Source organism: Theobroma cacao, chromosome 5 (assembly GCF_053813885.1).
Source record: "Theobroma cacao isolate CCN51 chromosome 5, ASM5381388v1, whole genome shotgun sequence".
Taxonomy (NCBI): Eukaryota; Viridiplantae; Streptophyta; class Magnoliopsida; order Malvales; family Malvaceae; genus Theobroma; species Theobroma cacao.
The window spans coordinates 33,364,119-33,390,839 of record NC_142643.1 but is presented as its reverse complement, the minus strand read 5'-3'; the positions used below and the strand labels follow the sequence as shown (position 1 = coordinate 33,390,839).

General features: G+C 33.5%; 2 protein-coding genes and 1 pseudogene across 4 annotated transcripts; 1 reads left to right on the top strand and 2 right to left on the bottom strand.

Moving 5' to 3' along the window:
• The first annotated feature begins 6,839 nt into the window (after positions 1 to 6,839).
• LOC18598847 (putative receptor-like protein kinase At3g47110) lies at positions 6,840 to 10,231 on the top strand (annotated as a pseudogene). Its single transcript, XR_016026386.1, has 2 exons — positions 6,840 to 9,591; positions 9,772 to 10,231. The product of XR_016026386.1 is annotated as a putative receptor-like protein kinase At3g47110 (transcript).
• Positions 10,232 to 10,979: 748 nt separating this feature from the next.
• IQD12 (IQ-domain 12) lies at positions 10,980 to 14,767 on the bottom strand. 2 transcript variants are annotated; one of them, XM_007028554.3, is made up of 6 exons: positions 14,484 to 14,767; positions 13,931 to 14,071; positions 13,531 to 13,818; positions 12,723 to 12,953; positions 12,197 to 12,328; positions 10,980 to 11,965 (listed from the first exon to the last, which is right to left on the bottom strand). In XM_007028554.3, exons 2-6 carry the CDS (start codon positions 14,012 to 14,014, stop codon positions 11,453 to 11,455), a joined length of 1,248 nt encoding a protein of 415 aa, XP_007028616.3. In that variant the 5' UTR covers positions 14,015 to 14,071; positions 14,484 to 14,767; the 3' UTR covers positions 10,980 to 11,452. The 2 variants fall into 2 exon arrangements, with proteins under 2 accessions (XP_007028616.3, XP_007028615.3); XM_007028553.3 differs by having other exon boundaries at positions 13,931 to 14,068.
• Positions 14,768 to 19,213: 4,446 nt separating this feature from the next.
• On the bottom strand, positions 19,214 to 25,321 carry PAP16 (purple acid phosphatase 16). The gene is made up of 5 exons (XM_007028550.3): positions 24,968 to 25,321; positions 22,249 to 22,473; positions 21,406 to 21,682; positions 20,894 to 21,062; positions 19,214 to 19,600 (listed from the first exon to the last, which is right to left on the bottom strand). Exons 1-5 carry the CDS (start codon positions 25,239 to 25,241, stop codon positions 19,388 to 19,390), a joined length of 1,158 nt encoding a protein of 385 aa, XP_007028612.3. The 5' UTR covers positions 25,242 to 25,321; the 3' UTR covers positions 19,214 to 19,387.
• Between the last annotated feature and the right edge of the window lie 1,400 nt (positions 25,322 to 26,721).

The window sequence follows — 26,721 nt, the reverse complement described above, 5'->3', positions numbered from 1 at the left end:
TTTCCAACTCAAAACAAATAAAATAATAATTTTTGTCTCACAGGGGTATTTTAGTCATTTTTTCTTAAAAATTTTGAAACCGACTAAAATGTAATATACGAGTACAAAACATATAATTCATAATCAAAAGTGAGTTTTAAAGTCTAAAATCTTCATTTAAAATGAAATTTCGATTATTCGGATATAATAAGAAAATAAAAGAAATGTTAAGTAAAATATTCTATTTTCTTATAAAACAATATTTTTAAAGTTATACGTAAATAATTTTTTTAGCGTAAAAGTTAAATAAATTCATACATACTGTAATACAGTAAGCCAAAGTATTTAATTTAATTTACAATAATAAGTGAGCCCCCGAATAAACAAAAGTAAAGAGAACTATAAACCTACAGTTTGAAAAATGCAAACCCAACGGTAGTCCTCGATGAGATCAACTATCTACAGTCTAATCTGAGCCTGAAATGGAGGGAAAGGAGAGTGGTGAGATTATAAAATCTCAATGAGTAAACAAACATCATTCAAAAGATCTAAAGTCTGAGTAAAAAGAAGACTATTAAAACATTTCATCTAAATAAGTTTTTCATAACATAAGTATTCATTTCATTTAAATAGTCAACATGGCTTATAAGTATTTTAAAAAAAACTTGGCTCCTGCCAAAATCATTCTCAGGGATACCTCGGTCGAGGCATCTTACCGAGTCCACCAAGGCTGTAAAAATTTCGTATACACGAAAACATATTTTTAGTTTGAAAAACACAGCTGTTCCTTGGCGTTAGCGGAGTTCATCGTCACGAAGTGGTTCTGCTTGACGTGGACTCTAACCATACCTCAGAAGATACCCTACGCGCCTCTCCGACCGAGGTACATATTTATATCCAGATTCTGTGCCCTTCTAATAGGCTGGTCCACAGAATCCGCCCACTACAGCAAGCTAAACCCACTATATAATAAAATTTTAACAGCATGACAAGGCTAATATAATACTACTCAGCCTGCAAGGGTAAAATAAAACAATTCATACAATTCATAAAACACAGCCCAACCAATCATGCCAACACAATAACAATATAACATAAGCCATCAATTTTCAATCATAAATTTACAACATACTAGTGATCTCCAATTACTCTATTTTCAAAATCGTTATTTCGTTTCAAGACAATTTATAAAGTTTTTTCATTTAAACACATTTTGTTTACAAAACATAAAAATTTACCATTTGAACTCATTTTCATAAAATTCACCAAAACCAAATACAAACATACTTTAGATAATTAAAATCATGGTAAGGTTACTCACAATGTCTAGAGTGGGGATTTTCGAAATACTCAGACTACTGGTCCTCAGGTACAATTCCTTTGTCTTTATCAGAAGACTCACCACCTTGACACAGTACAAAATCGAGAAATTCACCACATTGGTACTAAATAGAAATTAAACTAATTTAGACTACTAATGCATGATATAGAATGCAAAATGTCCGATTAATCGCTTAAATGTAATATTCGACCTAAGTCACACTATACTCGGTCTAATTGGCTAAAATATCCAATTTAACTCCAAATCAATTCTTTTCACTTTCTACACTCCAATTATACCTAAATTACCTCAGAGACTGTGAATGAGATTCAATTTATCAGTCCCGGATCAATAATCACACATGTCTATACATTGAGCAAAAATTCAGATTTTCACACCAAAATTTCCCATTTAATTTCTAGCCTCACCAAACATCAAATATCACCAAAATATCATAAAATATCATCAATTTCAGCCTCAATATTCTTCCTAGAAAATTCGGCCTCTTATGAGTAATGGGAGAAAATGAATTTTTTTCTTGTTGTTTTGTTTCTAAATATGCTAAACTAACTAAAAACACTAACATAACTTAGAATCAAATCAATCCAACTTCATTCTCTCTCCATACCCATTTGGTCAGCCATGAATTCACCATGAAAACATGAAATTTAATCATGGAAAATAAGGAGAAATGCATGGGAAAGGTAGATCACAAGTCAAAATTAAGAAATTTTACCTTTGATTGCTTGATTCCTTGAAATCTCACACTTTTTCTTCAAATTTCCCACCTAGGTTTTGTGTTTTTCCTTTTCTCTCTTTGTTCTTACTATGGCCGGCCACATGAAGAGAAAATGGGATAAATATGGGCTGATTTTTATGAAAAAAAAAAATCCTTACTTGACACATGTCACATGCTTATTAGTCCATTTTTCTTTTTTTTTATACTTTAATAATTGTGCTTCCATTCTCCACCACATGATTAGTCAGAGGTCAAAATGAGGATAAGGGAAGACCATGTGCTGGACAAGTGTCCTGGTGGTGGAAAATTACGATTTTGCCCCTCGGGTGGCAAAATTACCATTTTACCTATATGCTCCAAAAAATACCGGGATTACAATTTTTCAATTCTCAACCTCAAATTATACTCCAATAAGTCAAATATGATCAAAATCTTTCAAAAAAATTTCTCATTTTGTCCTCGAGTGGCAAAATTACCATTTTACCCCTAGATAGCGAAATTTCCAATTTGACTCCAATTCGATCCTCGAACTTCGAATCACCATTTTAAGTCATTCTGAGACTTTAAAATTCTCAATTTCACCTTAAATTCTCTATTTGATCTAGTTCGAAGCGTAATTCAACTTAGTTATACTATTAAGTACACTACCGACTTTTAACGATTTTTGAGGCTTTCTTAGCATGCAAACATGTTATCCATCACATGCATGTCATGACAAGTATTTTATAAGGTCAGGCTTTACATCGGTTGTGAGGTAGATTAAAAGAGAAACAAAAGAAGAAAAAGAAAGAAAGAACAAAGAAAGAGCCGAGAAAAACAAAAACAAAGAGAAAACCGAGAGAGAAAGAAAAACAAAAGGAAAAGAGAGCTGAGTTGAGGGGCCGGTTTTGACACCATTTAAGAAGGAAAAGAGAGCCATTTAAGGGCTGGTTTTGGAGGCTGAAAAGTGTAATTTTTTTGCTGATTTTGGAGGCCAAAAAGTGCAGCTTTGCTGCTAGTTTTGGAGGCCAAAAAGTGTAGAATTTTGTAGCAGAATTTGAAGGTTGTAAGGTGCGGTTTTGGTGATTAATTGTTGTTATTTTGGCTACTATTTTTGGAGAGAAAAGTGCAGCTTAGCTGTTGAATTTTTGAGGAAAAATAAAGCAGCTTAGCTACTGATTTTGGAGCCAATATAAGCAGCTTTAGCTACTGAAAAATTGAAAGATAAAAGGCAAGAAAGTGTGGCCGGTGGTGAGAGGGAGAGAGAGGAAGAGAGTGGGATGGTTTGTGCACGTGAAGAAAAGAAAAAGAAAGATAACAAGGGCTGTTGGACGGTGGAAGAAAAAAAGAAAAGACAAGAAAATAACAAGAAAGGAAAATGGGCATGGCCCAACAAGCAAGAAAAATGGACATGGTCCAATAAAGGAAGAATGGGCATGGTCCAATCAAAAAGAAATGGGAGAAGTCCATAAATAAGGATCCAAAACACCAAAGGAAGAAAAGTCCAAAAGAAAAGGAAAGTGGAGACTTGGGCCAACCTCGCTTAATTGGGTAAAATTTTTTACTTTTCTCCATGACTTATTGTGAAATTGGACTATATGAAGGTTAGCTCATTTTATTTAATTATGCATTGGTTAGTTGGTGATATGAAATAAATCTAAGTTGTTTAGAAGGCTGAAATAGGCACTTAGTACCATAAATAAGTTACCAGTGTTAATAATCTAAAAAATTACATACACGAAGGATGCAATTAATTATAGTAAAAATATATTAAGATGTGAATTAGGTAAGTGGATTTATAATTAAATGAGAGAGAGAGAAGTGGAATTGATGCACTAAATATATTGGATTCAAATTGTTGCTAGGAAAGTTGTTGTGGGAGCGCGTTGAACGAAGTATAGGATTGGCAATTAGGAATAATTGTACGCGTATACGAATCAATAGCGACGTAGAAACCCTGCTATTGTAAGATGAGTAACCTTACCATCATTTTAATTATCTAAAGTATGTTTTTAATCGGTTTTGGTGAAATTTTATGAAAATGAGTTTAAATGGTAAATCTTTGTGTTTTACAAACAAAATGTGTTTACATGAAAAGATTTTATAAATTGTCTTGAAATTGAATAATGATTTTGAAAAATAGAGTAATTGGAGACCACTTGTTATGTTGTAAAATTTATAATTTGAATCGAATGGCTTATGACAATATTTGCATGAATGGCTGAATTGATATTTGTGTTGAAATATATGAAATGTGTATTTAGCCTTGAAAGGTTGTGAATTACAATAATTTTCATATTATGTTATTGAATTTTATTGATTGGTGGGATAATTATTAACTTACTGCAGTAAGCAGGTTTTCGTGGACTAGCTTATTAGAGGGGCACAGTAAACCCTGTTATATTTTACCTTGGTTGGAGAGGCGAGTAGGGTAACTCCCGAGGTATAACTTTTAGAGTTCACTTCACGCCAAACCACCATGTGAGAGGAAACTCAGCCAACGCCAAGGAATGGCTATATTTTTAAAATAAAAACATGTTTATGCGTACGTAACTTTTTAATAGCCTTGGCAGACTCGGTTTGGGATAACCATCGGCCAAGGTATCCCTGATAACTGAGTATGAGAATAATTTTGGCACGAGCCATGCTTTTAAGAAATTCATAACCATACTGATTACTTGATTTAAATAAATTGATTTCATTTGGTTGAAATAAGTTGAAAGGTGATAAATTACAGTTTGATGAAATGTTTTAATAGTCTCTTTTTACTCGACTTTAGATATTTTAAATGATGTTTGTTTACTCACTAGGATTTCATAATCTCACCACCCTCCTTTCCACCCATTTCAGACTCAGAATAGATTGTAGATAACTGATATCGGTGAGGATTATAGTTGGACTTGCCACATCCAAAAACTATAGGTTCATTTCTTTTGATACTTTTAGTAATTCGTGGGCCCACGTGTCATTGTAAATTAAATTTTATACTTTGGTTATCTGTATTACAATATGTATGAATTTATTTTACTTTTACGCTGTAAAAATTATTTACGTAGTGTTCTAAAAATATTGTTTTATAAGAAAATAGAATATTTTGCTTAATATTTCTTTTATTTTCTTATTATATCCAAATAATCATAATTTTGTTTTAAATGAAGATTTTATACTTTTAAACTCATTTTGATTATGAACTATGTGTTTTGTACTTATAAATTACATTTTTAGCCAATTTCAAAATTTTTGAAAAAAATGACCAAAATATCCCTGTGAGACGAAAATTATTATTTTATTTGTTTTAAATTGGAAATAGCTTAAAATCTCTTAGAACGTGATATTTGGCAACGGTTACTCACAAGGGAACTGAGAAGCTAATATTAAAGTTTTGCGGGGTTCCGATTGACATTTCAAGTAATGAATGTCGATTGGGACGTCACGACGGTTGTCACGGGCTCGATGGGAGTTCCGAGTCGTGACATAACTTTTCATATCAACTTTTGAGCTATGGTTCTTTTCTTATTATCTCGTAACCTTAGGTTTAAAGGTGTTTTTCCAATATGTCACTTTATCAAAAGACACACTATTCACACAAAAAACTCACCTATAATCTAATAATCACACGGTGTCATACTATGTGACATAACCTTTGAATTAAGATAGTTTTCATTTGAAAATATAACTTTTTATTTTGAAAATGCACCAACACAAAATATGTAACTAACTTGATAAAAAACAAAAAAAAATCTTGTTGGGTTAATGATATAGATTCAGCTATAGAATTTAGCTGTGGGAATATTAATTACCTCTTTAAATGTTGCGTATATATTAGGTTGAGACAGAAAGGGACATGGACGACTCAAGACTTTTCCCTGAGTATGCAGGCCACAACTACCGGTAAACAAGTTGCAAAATGGAAGAATTTTTGGTTCTGTATCTACTTTTCCAAGGAGTAATTGACCTGGCAGAGGAAATTCTGAGTTCTATATATTTCTCCATAAAAGGCTGCTAAGAATTAGTGTCGAAGACATGGTTGCAGTTCCACTTACCTAAATACTATTACAATTTTCCCCTTGTAGCTAGCTTCCATTCTTACTCTATGGGTAAATCTTGTTCGGTTAACAAATGCAGTATCAGGCATTCGACTATGCTACTTTTGCTGTTGCTAATGGCTATCTTAAAACCCACAGGTCTTCTCTTTTGCATTCATTAGGCTCTATTTGTGTCTATGTGCCTTTGTGTTATATATACGTATATTCTTTCAGCACTAATGTCCCATTAATTTTTTTCTCTTGCATATAGATGGAGTTTTTGAATTCCACAAATCATTAATAATTAAGGTTGTCGAGTGTGTGTGTGTGTGTGTGTTTTTTACTTATTTTACATGTTCATTCAGTAATTAATTAAGCTCCACTTACCCTTAGTAATACTAATGACGCTTTTAAGTTTCACCTCATCTCCATGACTTCTTAAATCAGAGCTACGTGGTCAATGAACTCCACATCACAAGCATATAATCAACTCCAATTACATTTACATTTGCTGTTACCTTGAAAGCAAACGAATTTAAGATATAGTAAATTTTAATGATGATGTGGGATTTCGAACGGTCACAGTTGTTGAGCATGACCAGCTACTGCAATAAATCATTCTATATTTCACATTACAGAGGGCAAGGCTAGAAAAGAAGTATCTAAAGTTCTGCTTCCTATCTCTTTTGTTATAAATTTTCTTATCTTCGATGCTGAAAGAACTTAAATAGCCCTGATATAATACCCTATTTGCTCTTGTTGCTGAAGCAAACACAGCCAAATGTAAAGTAATAGTATGAATTGAAGTGGTCTTTCTTTCTTGATGAGGCTATAAGAAATGCATTTGAAGGTGTCTTGGTCACTTAATTTTTCCGTTCATGTTGCAGTCATTCTAATCTTCTGCTTTAACCTAAAAAGTCCTTACTTGCTTGGTTCAGCAACGTTCGTAGTTAATGGAAATGAAACAGATCGACAGGCTTTGCTTCAGTTTAAGGCGAAGATGTCAGGTGATCAGCTTGGCATCATGCGTTTGTGGAACAGTAGCGTCCATTTTTGCCAATGGCGTGGTGTTAAATGCAGTCAACGACATCAGAGAGTCACCAAGTTGGACTTGAGAGCACTGAGACTAATGGGATCAATATCACCATTTATTGGAAATTTGAGCTTTCTACGGATGTTGAATCTTCAGAACAACAGCTTCAGTCTAGGAGTTCCTCAAGAAATTGGCCGTTTAAGTAGACTGCAACAATTAACTCTGGATAGAAACTTCATAAGTGGTGAAATTCCTTCCAATCTATCTGGTTGTTCTAAGCTCAGACGTCTTTACATCGGACACAACCTGCTAGCTGGAGAAATACCAGCTACACTTAGCCGCTTGTCAAGCCTAAAGGAGTTAGGTTTTAGTAACAACACATTAAGTGGAAGTATACCTCCTTCCTTAGGGAATTTGACGTCTCTGGGGACAATTTATCTGTCTCTAAATAGATTCACAGGGGTTATCCCTGAATCTCTTGGCCAACTGAACAATCTCACCATTTTTTCAGTGGCAGTGAACGAAATTTCTGGTACGGTGCCTTCTTCACTTTTTAATCTCTCTCATATTAGATGTCTTGATATTGGGGAAAACAACTTTCAAGGTAGTCTTCCCTCACAATTGGGATTCAATATGCCATATCTTCGAATCTTTTCTGTTAGCCTCAACCAACTCAGTGGGCCATTCCCTCTTTCAATAACCAATGCCTCGAACCTCATCACACTTCAAGTTGTGGGAAACAAATTTGCTGGAAACATGTCTTCCTTCCGGAAGCTAGAAAAGTTGCAATCATTAAACATTGCTGACAATCTTCTTGGTAGTCTGGGAGCAAATGACTTAAAATTTCTCTGCTCTCTAACCAACAACACCAGCTTAGAATTTGTGGATATAAGTGACAACAGCTTTGGAGGGGTATTGCCTGAGTGCATAAGCAATTTGTCAACTGCTATCACAGTTTTGGCTATGCAAGGCAATTACATATTGGGGAGAATTCCAGCAGGGATTGGAAATCTCTTCAACTTGGAGGTGCTAGTGGCAGGAGAAAATCAGTTATCAGGTTCCATTCCCTGTGTCATTGGCAGGCTTCAAAAGCTACAATTATTTGCTGTGAATGTTAATTCTATCTCTGGAGGCGTCCCCTCTTCATTGGGAAATTTAAAGATGTTAATCAAGTTGTATCTAAATGACAACAATCTTCAAGGAAACATTCCTCCAAGTCTAGGCAAATGTGTAAATCTGGTTTTATTAGATCTTTCTAATAACAACCTTAGCGGTTCTATACCTTCGCAAATAGCTGGACTATCATCCTTGTCCATCGGTCTAGCTTTATCTTCAAACCGTTTGACTGGCGTGCTTCCCTCTGAAGTAGGAAATTTAAGAAATCTCGGTATATTAGATGTTTCTCAAAACATGTTATCAGGTGTCATTCCAAACGATCTTGGTAATTGTATAAGGCTGGAGCTACTACTGATGAGAGGCAATTTCTTCCAAGGATCCATTCCTTCATCTTTGAGTTCATTGAGAGGTCTTACGAATTTAGACATTTCTAACAACAATCTCACTGGTGAAATTCCAAAATTTCTTGTGACCTTTGACTCTTTACTCTACTTGAATCTTTCTCACAATGATTTTGAAGGTGTAGTACCAGTTGATGGAGTATTTAAAAATGTGAGTGCTGCATTCCTTGAAGGGAACGCTAAGCTTTGTGGAGGCACTCCTCAGTTCCACTTGCCAGCTTGTGACAGCTTGAAACAACATAGGCGGAGATCAACTATTTCACGTAAATTAATAATTGCTATTGTTTCTGCGCTTTTTGGAGTAATTTTGGTTTTCTCCTTTATCTTTGGCTTTTGGTTTAGAAAGAAAGGAAAGCGCCCTACCTCACCTAATGCAGAAAATCCATGTTTAAGGTTATCTTATCAAATGATCCTAAAAGCTACAAATGGTTTCTCATCAGCAAATTTAGTAGGTACAGGTAGCTTTGGTTTCGTATATAAAGGAGTCCTTGAAGAGAACAGAACAATTATCGCCGTTAAGGTATTTAAACTTTTGAGTCACGGAGCTTCCAGGAGTTTCATGGCTGAATGTGAGGCCTTGAGGAATGTTAGACATCGAAACCTTGTCAAGATATTGACAGTATGATCTGGTTTGGACTATCAAGGCAATGATTTTAAGGCTCTTGTTTATGAGTTCATGGCTAATGGAAGCCTAGAGGATTGGCTGCATCCACCTGTTGGCGTGAATGAGGCAGAGGCAGCAAAAAGCTTAAATATTTTCCAGAGACTGAATGTGGCAGTTGATGTTGGTTGTGCATTGGAGTATCTTCATTATTATTGCGAAACACCAATCGTTCATTGTGACCTCAAACCAAGCAATATTCTACTTGATGATAAAATGGTTGGCCATGTGGGTGACTTTGGGCTAGCAAAATTCATCACATCAGACATGCAAAATAACACTTCAAGCCTGTCAAGCTCCCTAGGGTTAAGGGGAACAATCGGTTATGCTCCGCCAGGTAAGTAGATAGATTAAAATTTTCAATTGTATCCATAGTTTTCATTCAAATCATAAAAGGAGAATGCATTCTGTTAAATCAATATATTATTTATTTTAAAATAATGAAGAACTTTGATATGAGAAAGCTATCCGAATCTGCTCCAAATTGATGCTCTTATTTGTGACAAATGAATTACAGAATATGGCTTGGGAAGTGATGTGACAACATATGGTGATGTGTACAGCTATGGCATTCTTCTGCTGGAGATGTTTACAGGGAGAAGGCCCACTCATGATATGTTTAAAGACAATTTGGACCTTCATAAATTTGTAAAAATAGCGTTGCCAAGTCGAGTGGCTGAGATTATAGATCCCATTCTTCTTCAAGAAGGTTCTGGAGAAGACACTATGATCAACCATACTAGCAAGGAGAGCAATCCAAAAGATAACAAGCATCTTTTCTACTTGAATTCTATAGTTGAAATTGGAGTTGCCTGTTCTGTTGAGTTGCCAAATCAACGAATGTGCATGACTGATGTTGTTGCTGAGCTTTGTTCAATAAGAGACAAGCTGCTTCCAACTCGATCATCAGGACCAACAGGTATATGAATACTGTTTTGAATTCAAGTAACAATAACATATAATTCATTATAAATTTTTTGAAAAATTTTACATCTTTTGCAAAATACTAAACCCATGATATGTCCTTGTCTAAGTGCTAATTTAATATGAATCCTGACAGTTATTAAGGTTAAATATTTCCTTCAGCTGCAGGTACTAGGTGGTACTTTATTGGCTGATGATGTTGCTGCACTTTTTGATTGGTATTGCATTTACAACAAAACTCCCTGGTGCATTCTGTCCTCCAAACAGGGACAAAGAAAAGATTTTCATTATCTCAACCGTGATACTTCATTAGATTTTGGGATTGTGGAGTTTAGTAGTATCAACAACTTTCATTCCAGTCTCATCCGGTGTTCCTGCTGTTGGAACATTTTCACAAAAATGTCTGTCGAAAAAGTTGTACTTGAAAATTATATCTATTAAACATAAAAAAAATAAAAGGGACTCACGTCTATTTAAAAAAACCAAGAGTTATGTCTATTTGAAATAGATAGGTGTGACTGTTTGAAAGAGACAAATTTTGTCTGTTGGGACTAAGCATCTAAGCCTATAAAAAGAACCATTCTTTAAACAACAGAACGTATATAAGAAAACAGTAACATCTTTCCTTCCTTCCTCAAATATTTTTCAAGTTTTTTTCAATATTATTTTGTTACAGAAAAATATTATAAAAGTGTGATAATCTTGTCATATTCTGATGAGTGCTCAATGGATTGATTTTGTTAGTGTAAAACGTCGTCAATTATTAAGTTTCATGTATTTTCGAAGTTTATACATCGATAATTCTTTTGCACACTTCAAGTGAAGATGAATAAAATTTTAACGATAGTGACATTGATACACGCCTTCAAGCCAATTTCTACATTTTCCAATTCAATGTTCTAACACCTACTGCATTCAAGCGGAATTTTACAAATAACTCCAAAAGAAACTTTTTTCAAATGCAAGCCAAATCTTTCATTGCACATCATTTGACACAAAACTCCTCCCATAACAACCCTTTTTCCCATAAAAAGAGAAAACGAAAAAAAAGAAAAGAAAATAAGTAACAAACAAACAAACGATTATCTATATACCTCATTAAATACTGAAATGAACTTTGCCAGAAATGAGATTTTGTGGATTCACCAAACCACCACATGCCAATCTGACAAGAATAGCTTCACAACGGTGAAAGGTCTTGCCTGTAACATGAAGCTGTTCTAGCTCTTGCATGTCTCAGAGTTAAAAAGGTAGTCTCAGAAAGCTTTGACAACTCAGTAAAGTCGATACCTAGGAAGACTGTTCTTCTCATTGATGCTGAATGGTTCACCATTATAAGTAGACCAAAAAGAAAGTCCGCCCTTGTATGGCGTGCTATAATCAAAGCAAGTATCCAAAAATCCTACCCGTTGCCTTGGCGTGCTCATTGACCTCGCCTTCGCTTTTGCAGATTCTGTTGCAACCATATAAGTAGGAAAAGCTGGAGAATTTGGGATGGAACCTTCATCTCCAGATGCACTCTGCAGCACCCGACAAAATGATCTTCTTGGAAACAAAAAGGGTGAATTTAATTCTTCCAGCGTATCTTGCTTTCTCATATTTTCAAATCTAACATGAGGTGGACCATGTGCTTCCCAGGTACTCAGATTTGAAGGTACATTTGGTTTTAAAAGCATCACTCTTTCCCTTTTATTTGCCTCAGCATTTGCTCCTGGTTCCATGAAGCTGCAGCTTCCAAGTTCTTTCTGGAGCACTGATTCTTCTAGCATATGAGTATTTGCCCTCTCCTAAAGAAAAAGATAAGGAAAATAAGCGTCAGTTGATCATGGAAAAAAAATAAGGATATATATACTTCAGTTGATCATGACAAACAAAACAAAGAAAGGAAAAGATATTCAAAAGCTTGCACTATTTGGAAAAAGAATAGTCATTAAAATGGAACAATAGGCCGTTGTTCTTTTCGTTCGACCAACAGCAGAATAAGGCCTATCAGAAAATATAATATGCGATGAAATTACCCGATGGGAGTATGAGTATTTCTTCATGCGCTCTCTTTTGGCTATTGCCTCCTGCCTTCTTAACCATATGGCTTCAAAGTCTTCTTTAGAAAGCACACTGTCATTCCAACTCTTTTGACTATTGCATTCATGCTGACCATGACAAAATGTTGAGTGATTGAACAAAAGTGCAGAATTCAGAAACCAAATCCATACAAGGTAAGCATGCAGTCATTTTGTAAATGACTCTGTACAGAAAATGAGCAACAAGAAACGAAGCTTCACATTATATTTTATATTACAATGGAAACTAATCATATATTTAAGAAATAGTTCATTGGAAGATGAAAAAAATATATATGAAATCATACTCACCATGTCCAAACCACACATTGTGAAGATAAAAGCTCTTGTATAAAAAAAATCACAAGAAAATACAGTTAACTTGAAACTGTTGATTATTGTGACTTATTTGATCCCCAAATGCATTTACAAGATAGTAAAAGAATAGTGAAGAAGATAGCTTAACTTGAATTGTCTAACATACTTTAACGTCCTTCTCCCCCACCTCATCTTTGTGCATGAGGCTCTGTTTTCTCCTGATGTCTTGACAAATTACTTTTGTGGTAGGAGGAATCTTCTCCTTGACCTCTGGGTACATTTTTTCACCAGATTGCAAGCTCTTCATATTTTTCATTACTTGACGTCTCACAGCTTGGCCACGAACAAGGGCTTGGAGTTTCACCAGTCCCTTTAGTGCCTGCAGTGCTTTCCTTGCCTGTTTTGACAGCCACTTAAAAATTAAATCAGTCCAAATTGAACAGCATGTAGAGGAATGACCATTGATTATTTTTAGAGTTCCAAATAACCTTACATAAATATTGCTAAAGTTGAGCATCAAGGAAGCTGGCTGGTTAAATTTTTATTAAATCAAATCGATTACTTACTGTATGCAGAGTCCAAATCAGCATTACAGCTATGCAGCTATGCCTACTGAGGTTTTGTTACTCTTGGAAGGGTTACTTGGCAAATGAAAAACCTTTGATTATTTCTAGAGTTTATCATAGATAATTTCTCTTCATTATTATAGGAGTTTATCAAGTTGGTTACTCTATAATTTCAGTTGTAGGCAATATAGAGCAGCAATTGATTTCAGAAGAGGTAACAAAAATGATGAATTTAACTTTTGGAAAATTAAAGAATCATTCTTTTGTTAGAAATCATTGAGTTGTATATTCATCTTCTCAATTATTACTGCAGTCACAAATGAATGCAACAATTACCATATTTAAGTTACAACATGAGCAGAAATGATTTTAGAAAACAAAGAACAAAGATTTCAAAGGTAAGCTCACCAGATATGCCCGGAAAGCACTCTGAATCTTAATAGCAGCCAAGTTTCTATCCCTTGTTGTGAAATGAGGAAAAGGCTTGGAGGCACCCGCTAGACGGACAACCTCAGCTGCCGCTTGGGCAGCAGCAACTGCAGCCTCTGCTGCAGCAGCTGTCGCAATGGCAACATTCAGAGCATGCTTTCTTTGCTCCTCTGTTGCTTGACAAAATGATGTCTGTGGTGCTGGAAGTGCAGGGTGGTATTGCTTAAGCTTCAGCCTTCCAAGAATCCATCTCCACCTCCTTGATTTCTGGAAGGTACAACCCATGATTACACAAACACACAAAAAGTACCAAAAAGATCAATCAAAACTATTATGTGGAAAGGGGGGAAAATAAACAGAAACAGTCATGCTTATGAACCTTTTCTGTTTTTGTTTTTGCATCAGAAGTGAATATCTTCTTCACCCAACTAAACCAGCTCCTTTTCTTTCCCATTGAATTCATGGAAGGATTTTAATCAAATTCATTGCAGAGCATCTTTTATACAGGAAGTCACACCTACTGATTGAGAAGAAAAAGAAAGGTTACTTGAGTATAGAGGACAGCTAAAGAAAGTGAATAAAGGAGGGCAGTTGAAGAGAATTAACTATCAGAGAAGCCAAAACACAAGTTCAAAACGATTTCAGTTGACAGCTATGAATGAAATCTAAAAAATCTTGGCAATGATATATAAGCACCTACATCTCCAAATCTAACCCAGAATCCAAAAAGGGAAAGAAATCGAGTAGTTATTCTATCAAATAGAGAAAGTTCATCAAAAATAGGAAACCTCTCAAGTTTAAAATAAAAAACAAAGAAAAAAATGCATCAGAATATTTCAAAAGTCCTACTTCTCCATAATATCAAAGAACACTACTGAACTGAAAAACCCAGAACAAGCTGAACAAAAAAATATATAATGAACAAGACAGACCTGAATTCCTTGTTTCATAATATTGAAACACCTCAAACAAACCCACAGACAACCTTCACCATATATATTGATGATGATAATCAAAGTGGGTCATTCCTCTTACTTTCGCTATTGAATTTGCAGCTCTGAATATATATGAACATTGCCTTGTTTTTCAACTAGGATAATCAAATGCTGATGGAAAAGCAAAAAAGAGTGGACTTGAAACAGAAAAGAAAGTATGAAGTTTTTGCATTACCGCATCAACTCATTTCCAATGATGTGGCAAATGCAGGCACTATGACCTCCTCAAATGAATCATGACTTAAAGAGCAAAGTGTATTTTCCCTTTTTTTTTTTTTTTCTCTTTTCTCTTTCTGTCCCAACTGTCGCCATCACAACTGCCCATCACCTCCTCAAATGTCTGTTGTATGGAATTTACAGTCATCTCCTCAGTTCATATGCTTCATTTCGTCACGTAAATTCAGCACATAGGCCCCTCACCTTTTGCTAGATAATGGTAACTCGACCCCATTGAGTTCACGGCTGCCTGGTGGCCTATTCCATCCATTCAAACTCCCATTTTACATGTTAGTTAATTAGTCAATTAGCCAATTAGGTTGCAGATTTCCAACATGACCCAAAGATTCTGTTGGAAATCATCTTGAGAATTTATTCTAGTCATCTATATTAGTAAATGAAGTGATGATTAATTGAATTGGGTATCATGTAAATATTTTTAATTTAAAATTCAATTTTTTTTATTTTCTTCCTAACTCTTTTTTATAATAAAATATTTTTATTTAAAAAAAAATCAAAACTTGATTTTTTAAACAAAGAGACACATACATTCATCATGAAGTCAAATATTAAAACGTCATGATATTATAATAAAGATAATAATTCTTTCGTAAATATGTTTGAGGTGTTTCCATATGCCTATGTCAAACTGCAAAGAACATAATATAGTGTATATGGCATTAGAAAGGCAACAGCAATAGAATTAAGTGAATGAATGGAGTGAGATTGTACGATTATTCAAAATCCATTTCCATGTAATGCAATGTTACATTCAGTCTTTTAGGATGTAGACTTAAGACTTTGGACCCAACTGTCACAGCAACTCCTGAATTTTGAAGGGGAAAGAGGAGCCAATGTTGTTCTGAAAATTAATTATGTTGGTTTAAGTCAAACAAGGAGGCCCTAAAACTCATATTGAATTCAAAGATGTTTGAATATTAAATGTATATATCCCCACTTAAGTTGACAAAACAATCAAAGATATATCACATAATTACTTTACATATTGAAAAGAATAAATATATAATTGTAATTGAGAATGACATGCTTTGCCAATAATATGGTATAATATGTAAACATAAATAAAATAATATCTAATAATTTATTTATTTACTTATTGATGTATGACCTCCAAAAGATTTGAAAAACTTTATCAAAGCCATGCCAAAAAGCCAATGGGTTGAGACCGTTTTGTTCTTTCAAAACTCGAGAATATTCAAGTGATCAGTTATTTTAAAAAAAAAAAATTGTATTTTGATAGTTTGTGATTATGATAGAGTATTTATTTGTTGTTTGAAAATGTTTATGCTAACAAAAATAATTTGGTGCAACGTGGTGAAATAACCAAAGAATATATATTTTAGGAATGAAGGGAGATTCTTGAACAAATCATTGTTTTTATGAATAATTATAAAGAAATAAGATTAAAAACTAATTATTTTTATGAATATTGAGTTATCATCCTATCACTAATTTGAGCTTTTGTCTCCAATGGGGCATACCAGTAGTTAAAACTTAGGGTTTCTTTTTTGAGGTCTCGAATCCGAATCCATAAATGGGTAAGTGTGGGATTTCATGGAATGAAAAAGCTACCTCTAACTGTGTAACTCAGTATCACATGTATGCAAAAAAATAATAATAATTTGAGGTTTTGTGTTTTTTTATGTTTGGTAAGTGTTCGAGTTGAGAATAAAAAATCAATACCTTTCCTCATATATGTAAAATCCCATATTATGTTCTTCTTTTATCTATTTTGCTTAGTTTCATTCATAACTTTAAATCAACAAAGTAGTAGAGCAGATTGATTAGGTAACCTTTCATCTCATAATGTGTGTGTCTTGGATTATACAATGAGAGATAAGTTTCTTTATATCACATAAATTTCATCATCTCCATTAAACTAAAATTTGAAGTTCCAATCAAGGAGATGCCATTAATTACTGAAAAACTATTCTAATTTCAAAGCATAGTATGTTTGAAGAGCAGATTGTTGCACTTGGAAGCATTCTTTTGCAATCCCATTGTTATTATGTCTAGATACATTGGAGTATCCACTTCTATTGCATTGCTTTTGTTGGTTTTTAGGGAAAAAAAAAATATGTCCAGAGGGAGGTACCTCTCTTAGTTTCTCCCATCTCATAAACAATATATGCTCTCCTTTCTAAAGTTTGAAAAAAAATTCTCAAATACTAATTATCATACATTTTATAAGTTGACTTATAAAAAATAGAATAAGTTATCTATTTTTGAAAAATTTTATTTTGATCATTCAATTTTTATAATAACAAGTTGATTTCTATTGTTGTATAAATGATACATTCTCAATGATCTAACTGTTAAATATTAATGGGTTATATTTGGACATTCTACAAAAGGATAACATATCAAAAGGGTGACAATAAGTGCATCATTACATATATATATATATAGCTGATGATCAAAATATTATTTTTTGAAAATTAAGATGACTAAATAGATAAATTTATTTATTCTTACTTAAATTATAGCATTGCAAAGAAAAAGTAAAAGGAAGAAGTGAAAAGTAGTGTTCTTTTAGGAGGATAAAAAAGAAAAAGAGAAAATCCTTAATGTTGCACAAAAAATGCAGCATCTTTTTGAGGGTAATGTGGCTTTGAAGCTGTGTGGAATGGCCCTCAGCAAAGCAAGGCCATGGCCTAATTGACCTGCTATGAGTTGTCCTAACTACAAACAAGGAAAAAAGTAGCTTTTGAGCTGTTCACAGTCACAACCACAACAATAATCTATAAAATAAATAAACAATTGAAGAGTTTGCATTACACTTTGGGTTTGAAAGATTACTATAATTTGTAGACATGGTTAGCTTTTCCAATACTCCCACTGCATTTCCCTGCCCAAACATAATAATCTATCCAACAATTAAATATCATTTTATCATTAATCACTTGCATTGTTGAGATGAGCAGTCAAAATGGGTTGTTAAACAAGAAGAGAAAGCAATGATTAAGCTTTCTTTTCAAAGTATGGAAATGATGAGAATGGATGTGTGCCTCTATATCCTCCTGCCAAGAACATGGATCAATCAATCCTCTCTTGCCCTCAAAAACAAGCTCTAATAGTTTTTTTTTTCCTCCTCCAAAAAAAGATGATGAACCGGATTCCGTGTTTCTCTTTTCCCCCTTTGAAAGCTACTAAAGGAGCATACAATACAAGTTAAACAAAAGGGGGAATACAGGAGCAACGTATAGTTTACTATATCACCATCGCCATAATTGTACACACCCCATTAGCTAACATCAACGCATGCATGCCCTTTGCTTGATTATTACAATAATTTATAGAATACAAAAATAATTGATGGAGTGTTATTATTAGCTCTTTTTCTAGATTTGTCTTGAAATATTCCAACCCTTAATCATATCAAGGAAAAAAGAAGCAGCCATGTTCTAAAATTTTGATTTCCATGCTCATAATGCATTTATGAAGAATTAAGATAACCTAAACAAACACAAGACACCAATTGCAGAAAGAGCATGCACATTAAAAAAAAAAAGAAAGTTTGTTATCATTTATTATAACGTACAATAGGCTATTTCAGTGTATATATATGGATAAAGCATGATGTATAAAAATTAATAATTTAATTATTCGAGTATTTAATTCAATAGTAATAACAATTCAGATTTGATTCTTACTGTAGTTATCTCTCTTAAAAAAAGAAAAGTCTAATAATTAAATTGAACTCATTTTAAGACACAGAAAGATTATTAAGATTATTAGCTATATGAATTTGGAACAAAAGACAGTAAGCCTTTTTGATTTAAGTGGTGATAATTAAGACAGAAATGAAGAAATCAAACAGATGGTAAAATATATGAAGTTTGAAACGGAATGAGGACTAAGCAGCATTATCATCACAAACAAATGAAATACTAGCCAAGGATAACAAGACTACTAGCCAAGCTAACGGCAAAAAATCAGCTCAAAGTAGTTCAGTCCATTCTATGGTCCTAGTTTATATCTCACCATGGAATTAGGTGGGAATCTTAGCTTCTTTTAATCGAAAAAAGGCCAATTATAGAATAAACAGATAGGTCTACCATGGTGTGCCGACTTTTATATTAGGTTTGGTAGAAAGGAAGGGAAAATGTGAGAAAAGAAAAAGAAAGAAAGAACGTTTAGGAGGCGAAAGAAAGGTACCAATCCATCATTTTCCTCCTCCCTCTTTTTTCTCTTATACCAAACAAAGCAAGGGAAAGAAAGAAACACTTTATTCATTCCACTCTCTTTCCTTCTACTTTCTCTTCACTTTCTCTTCTACCAAACTTTGTGTGTTAAGTGTCCTACTTCCAGTTTTACAGAGAGAACGGTAGTGATTATATTACAACTTCAAAGGACTTTATTTTCTTTCTCTCTAAATCAGAAAATAGTTGAGAATAAAAAAAAAAAAACAGAAGTGGCAACATATAGCATTTTCCAAACTAAAAATACATTGGAATCAGTGAAGAATAATCAGACAAAGATACAAACATTACAAGACATATATCTCAATGGTACATCTCTTCTTCCTATATATATTCCTTTATTGTTAGCTTGATCAATTTCTTTTGTCCTTTTATACTACAGAAAATATTGGACGTAACATGTTAAGAACTCAGGATCACTTCACTATGCACATTACCTTCTTCCATCCTTATCCATGACTTTATAGAGAAGGGCTCCTCACTGATTTCCAGGATTCTAGATCCTCTAGGCCAATTTCCGTAACCACCATAACCAGTATGTCTAGCAAAGCATAGCCACAGCTTCCTGTATGGGCAACACCAGTCTAATCCATGGTTATGCCCAACAAACACTGCCTGCCACCATTCACAATAAATCAAGTTAGCAGGACCCTTTGCATCCATCAAAGCTAATTAAACCATATCCTAATTTGAGTTTTTACTTTGCGGAATACAAACTATATGACCTATTGCCAACTATCTTTCTCACATTATTCAGTTTTCATTCATTCAGCTCTCTTCCCCTTGAAAAATAGATATGTAAAGTTAAAACCTAAAATCATCCTGCTTTCATAAATTTCCAGTAACTAATTGTGCTTCAGGAATTGGATCATGTCATACTCTTTTAGCAATGGTTTCAATAAGCCTAATTAATAGAGAGGTTACTTATAACAAAAACTAGATGAAAGGGAATGAAAAAATATTTCATATAGAGGTAAATTATTTGGAGATTACAGGTGAAAAATCAAAGAGCAAAGGCTCCATTGATATCAAAGTGAGCAATTGAGCTTTACTTCCAGAAAAAGTAAGGTACAACCACAATCTTCTTTAGACACTAACAAGCCAGATCCCTACCTAAAGACAGTAGAACATTCATTTCTTTTCCAATTATTATCAGCAACTCATTAGTTAATGTGTCAAAATGGAAAAGACACATTGAAAAAATATATGTAAATTGAAACCTCAACAATAAGAGTTTTCTCAGCAGCTTTATAAGCAATGGAAAACCCCATAAGTCTCCCAACGTCTGTAGGTACAGAATTTAATGCATATGCTAGAACCTATATGGTCTTCTAATGGTCTTCTGAAGAAGGTTTCTTGCTGATTCCACTAGGAATACATGATGCAGATCATAGACATGCAAGTTTTTGGAGAGGCAAATGAAAAACCAAAATAAAAAAGGGTGTATTGAGGTTGGTTGTGAAATTAACACTTATTTCCACCACCCTCATGAGACATAAACATCACCAATTGGGTGCCAAACAAGGCACAGATTGCTCAGTAAATGATTATATAAAACTTGTCTGTAAATTATCCTAACCTAACTAAATTCATGTCATCAGCAGAAAAGTTATTATTGAATACATGTGTGCATAAATAATAACACATATATTGGTTTCTGTCTGAAAACAGGTAAAGAGCCTATTTGCGTGCAAATAAGTGATGTAGGTTTTATGCAACCATTGTAAGATATAAGGATATACATATGTGTGTGGTGTGTAGAAAGACAACCAAACAGTTGGAATTTAGAACTTCAGGAGTTTGTTTGAGGATTATTGCTAAACCCTCCAGTGTATAGCTCAAGACTCAATATGCCGGACTCTATATGTACAGTGAAAAACTGAAGAGCTTATTTATCCATGAAATCACCTTGACAGAAGGCCTTCTAACAAGAACCTTCATGATACCCATTTCAGCTTCTTGAGCAGCAGCCTTTTCCTTGTTAATGGAACCCACACAAGGCTTGTGTATTCGGAACTTAGGAGCCACCTTCTTATAAGCTTTACTGGGTATGTGCCAGAAGATTATTTCTGGGATCCTGTCCAATAACATTTCTTTCATTGATACAAACATAGAGCCAGAGGAAATAAAAATTTTAAGACAGACGTTTTCTATTTGCTTGAATTGACCAGCCTTTAGTTGTAAAGACATATCAAAAATCAAAGTAAACTCATTCAGAATTTTATCAAATTGGCAAAGCCAAACATCATGACACCAAAATTTTCGAATTATTCATCCGTTATCCTTCATTTTCCCTCCTTGTTATCTAACCTAATATATAAATAAAAAATAAGTTAATGTTTCACATTTGTTTCAAGAAACCTATATAATAAGGCACAAAGAAATTTGTTCAAAGAGAAACCATGCATCCATTTTTCTACCTTGACTCAGCATTGATCTCTTCAGATTTACGCTTAAACCATTCTGCTTGGGCACTTGATATAACTTCTGGATAGGTACCTCCACCAGAATCTAGAAAGTAGAGATACACTATAGGTGTTTCTGGTTTCTCTTGTGATGAGACCTGGAGTACATAGTTGGATATACCTGGCCAAAGATCTTTAGGCCCGCTTCTAGAAAATGATAGCAAATTATTATCCATCTCATTTTTCATCAACTCCAATCGTGAAGTGCCCCTAAAACTACACTCTTGTTCACCTGACAAGTAACTTTGACCTCTGTTAATAAAAGCTGACAGTTATATGTAAAAGCAGAAAAAAAAAGGCATATTTTAACAGCAATGTGAATTTGCAGATTTGCCACTTGTGCTAGATCAGGCTAGTAAAAGAATCACATTAGCATTAGATAATGTGTTTTTTAAAAGAATTTTGACCACAATGATGCAAATGATTAAACTGAAGTAAACACTAGGTTCAAATTTTATCATCAAACAGACAACCACTCTAGTTAAAGATCTTGGCAATAACCAGTATTTAAGATCCAAAGCGAAACCCTTTGCTCTTGATGTTTCAATTAAGTATTTCTATAATGTAATTTGCTCTAATATTTTATTATTTATTTAACATGAAAAATTGGTATTTGGGTTGTTAACTAACATTCAAGCACCTCAGAGCATGAAGAAGTGTATACAGTTAAAAGAAGCAAATATCTTAACAATGAGAGAATATAATCATAGTCCAGGATAACACATAGACTTTGTTTACTGAAAGCACAGAAGATTTATCATCACTTATTATCATCCATATTTTGATCATACTGCTTACCTGAACATGATGAATTGACCATAGGGCAAACAAGCTGAGGAATTGCAGAGGCTGAAAACCACTCCATTGGCCATTCAAACGGTGCATCATCATGGTTTCCAAAAACACTAGCCCATGGGATGCCCCTGGATCTTGTTGGAGAAAGTGCTTGATCCCAGTATAAGCTTGCATTTGCAATTGGGATATTGTTCGCCGTAATAACATCTCCAAGATAGACTACAAAATCTGCTATGGCATTTGATTCTCAAGGATGAATAAATACATAAATAAAGCAAAGCACACTTAAAAAGAATAAGTATTGGTTTCATTTAAGAACAAAATGTTTCGAAATTTTTTCCAGGCTTGATTAAAGGCTACTAGACCAGGTAGTATAGCAGACATGTGATCAGATATGAATTGACAAGCATAGATTTTTTGCCATTAGCTTTGGAAACTAGAAAACAGAAAGCTGTTGATGAGAATTGCCTTCTTGTTTCTTGTAGTAGATTTAATTGCACCAAGCTCTTCAAATTCTGGTGATAAGTATTGTCTGGGGTCAAAAACGAATATCCCTTAACACCCTTACATGCCTGTCAATCCATTACATGAGTTTGGTGAAGGCACATTATGCACCCCAATAACCTTAGCGGCAGCATTTCTGTTTTATTACAAAATAAATTTGCTGCCACCAATTCTAAAATTCAATCAAAGAGTACACTGTCAACTCATTTAGATCATATCCCAATCTCATTGGCTCAGTTACATACACTATTCCTCCATGGCTTTCGCTTTAGTCTTTTAAGTTAAAAAGATTAGGCAGATGCATGTCTATTTCTAATTCACTTCATGTTAGGTTGAAATTGACCATGAAAGCGTTTCTTGGGACATAAATGTTGGGAAGATTTCATATAAGGCAGCTTTAAAACATGAGCTCTCCTATACTGTCTGAATTAACAGAGACAACGACAAAAGGTTGTAAACACATGCAACTTGAAAAAACATTTAATCCATGTCTGAATCCAACCTCTCCAATTGATGTACTAAGTCCAACAATTTCAGATTTCTCGTTAAGATATAGCTGGTCTCTCTGCCAAAAGAAAAAGGAACTTGGCTGTCATGGTTAAATATAACATCCATCAGACCAACATGTAAAATATCATGGAACCTTATCATAGCATTAAAAAGGACACCTTCTGGTCCTTTTGTTGGAGAAAGACAGACAAAGATGAGCTGTGGACCTGCTCTGAGTGAGGTCTTCAAGTGTTCTGCTCTTTAGGTAACTAACCGAAGTACCTATGCTCTATTATTTGAGGAAATTATACGATTGGTGTCTGAAAGTCTCAAGCTCCATAATGATTAAACAAGCCAGGCCAGGCCCAGCCTGCACCATTGCCTTGGGACATTTTCCTCTCCTGGCAAGCAACATCTTGGTTCTAAGTTCCAACACTTCTGGCAGAGACCCACTTGAATAACTTGTGACATCTCAATCTTTTTGAATTATGTAGATTTTTTTTATTTTCTCAAAATTTTTTTAATTTTTATTTTGTTTTCTTGCTCTTTCTTCTCTCCTCGCATCGCCCGTCAGCCACGAGCCAGTTGGCGATGGCAAATAGATGGGTTTTTTGTGAAGCCTGATCTCTTCCCCTTGACAAAAACGACGACAACAGGGGCAGATCTAGCTCCACGCATCGTTGTTATGTCGCTCGTGCCCGACCTGATCGTCCGCCATCGCCGACTGGTCCCTGTCCTGTAGGGTAGAGAGAGGGAGAAGAAAGCGAGAAAAAAGACAAAACACTTTTTGAAGAACTAAATGTTTTGGTTATATTTTGTGATATATGTAGCTTAAAATAAAATATTTCATTCTTATAATATAATTTTTAAAAAAATTATACGCATCAACTTTCTTGTATTTCACGTGATACACACGTGTCACAAACCGCTACTTATTGTTAGATTTAACGGTTATTTAAATAATGTGTAAATAATAGGTTGAAAGCTTTTATTTTTATTTGATTTATCTAGTATCTTAATTCTTCAGGTTTTGTCATTCTATTTCTCTTTCTTTTTTTTTTATAAAGTCATTCTATTTTAATTTCAATAAATTTAATTTCTGTATTTTTATTAAAACTTAATTTAAAAATAATTCAAGATTTTGACTTTAAATTAGATGATGTGGTAGTTTGGTGATATCCTGTAGCGCTAAGGTCGATTAATTTGTTCAAAAAATATTATTATTTTAATTTAATTGAATAATAATTAATATTTCTTAAAAGTCTAAAAATATTAATATTTTTTATTAAAAAATTCAAATTAACACATCAAGTTTTCCATAAAAAAAAATCACAAAACCAAATTTATCTGCAAAAATCTAATACGGTAATCAATATCCTTAAATTGCATTTAATAAAAGGTAAAAACCAAAAAGGTATTGTATAATTTGAGGGAAAATAAATTTGCTCCTTCAGATTTAAAATCTTACAATTAATTACTTTATATTTTTTTGGTTTGAACTTTCTTAACACCGCTACAATAAAATGACTAAAATATCTCTTGTTTCATTAAATCGATATTTATTAACAAAATAAAAACTATAAAACTTGTTAAGTAGGAAAAAAAATAATAGCAATAAACTCAGTATATTCATTTCTATAATTTAACCTTTAATAAAAGTATTAAAAAAAAGCATAGATTATGAGCTATCTACTAAGGTTAAGGTTGTTGAGGACATTGATAACATCACCTGGAGTTTCACTGTCCAGCACACTGGACATAACCTTGATAGAATTCACATCCTGTTGCGGGCCCCACTCCGTCCACGCGTTCTCCCCGAAGTGCAAGTCGGCAAATAGTGCCAATTTAAACGGTGCACCCACCCGCGTCCGGAAATGGTTCTCCGGCGTCGTTCGTAGTGTGACCGTCTGATGGGATGATCCGACGGTGGAGATGATGGCTTGGAAGAGGATAGAGAGACAAGGGAGGGAGAAAATGGTGAAATTAGATAAGGACCGAGCCATAAATAACCGGCAACGGTGAGAGTGTTAAGATTAATAATGCGTTGAGCTTTAGAAATACAATGGCAGCTAAAAGCAATTAGCAGTGAATAAAAATTTGCGATATTCAATTGTGTCAAATGACATAAATGACCTTCACATTGTGGATATCAAAGCATCAACTTCGACAACAAGACGTCTGACAGGTACGATTTTTATTATAAATAAATCTACAGTTTATACATTTAATAAGGGGATGCCTTCTCTAAAGCTGTTACAAGAGGCAGAAAGGGTCCCTACTCCCTGTCCAATTGGAATGCACTAAAGGGACGGAGCGTCCCTTTGCAAGGTCTATATCAATAAGTTTTTAAAATAATTTTTTATTAAATTATTAATACAAATAATAAATAATAAATAATTTTATAAATTAATTTAACTTTACCTTAATTCTCAACTTTTTTTTTTCTTTTAAGTTCCTTCGCATCCCTTTTCATCTCTTTCTTTTTTTTTTCTTTTCTCTTTTATCCTTTCAATATAAAATTACAAAAAGGTAAAAAAAATTTATTTTTTTTATTTATATTATTAGTATTTATATTTTTTTTAATTCTATTCTATTTGATTATATATTTTAAATTTCAATCAATTTTCTTCTTCAAATTTGTACGAATCATCTACTATATTCTTTTTTTTCTTTTTTATTAAGTAGTTCTATCTTCTATTTGTCATATTTTTATTTTTATTTTTTATTATCTATTCTCAATGATTTTAAATTAAAAAATTATTATGCAATTCTCAAATATGTATTATAACGTTACATTATTAATTGTTGCCTTAAATTAATGTTGCATTATTGATTGTCGCTTAAAATTTCACCAAGATATCATTTTTTTTATTAATCCTGATCATATAAGATATTTTTTATGTGTTTTATGTTTTATATTCAGTTAAAAATAAATTATCTTTAGTATTTAATCTTTCAACAATATTGATTATATAAGAGAAAATTATTAATCTTGTATATATCGTATTTAATTATTTATATTTTATACACTATTCCTCTTCATCTTTGGCTCTCCCAATAAAAATTGACTAGCTCCATCTCTAAATGCACTAAATAGACCAAAATGTAAGGCAGTGCGGTGATGTTGGCAAAACCAACCACAATGTTCTCCATGAAATACCCCATACTTTGATATGGTGATAAATAAAATTGATCGAATGTAAATTGAGGTCAATTAAAATGTTTAAAAGTGATAAAAGATGAAAGGAGTAGTTTAAGATAAAATATTTCGCAAGTGAGAAAATAATAATAAAATAATAATAATTTTATCAGAGAAGAATTTGTGAGATAAAAGGCGATTTGGAAGTCAAGTGAGGCATAATAAGGTATTTTGGGTACCAGGGAGACAAGATAAAATTTTTAAAATAAAATAATATTTTTTAATAAAATAATATTAAAATATTAATATTTAGCCGGATGTCAAAGTCAATCAAGAAGAAGGAT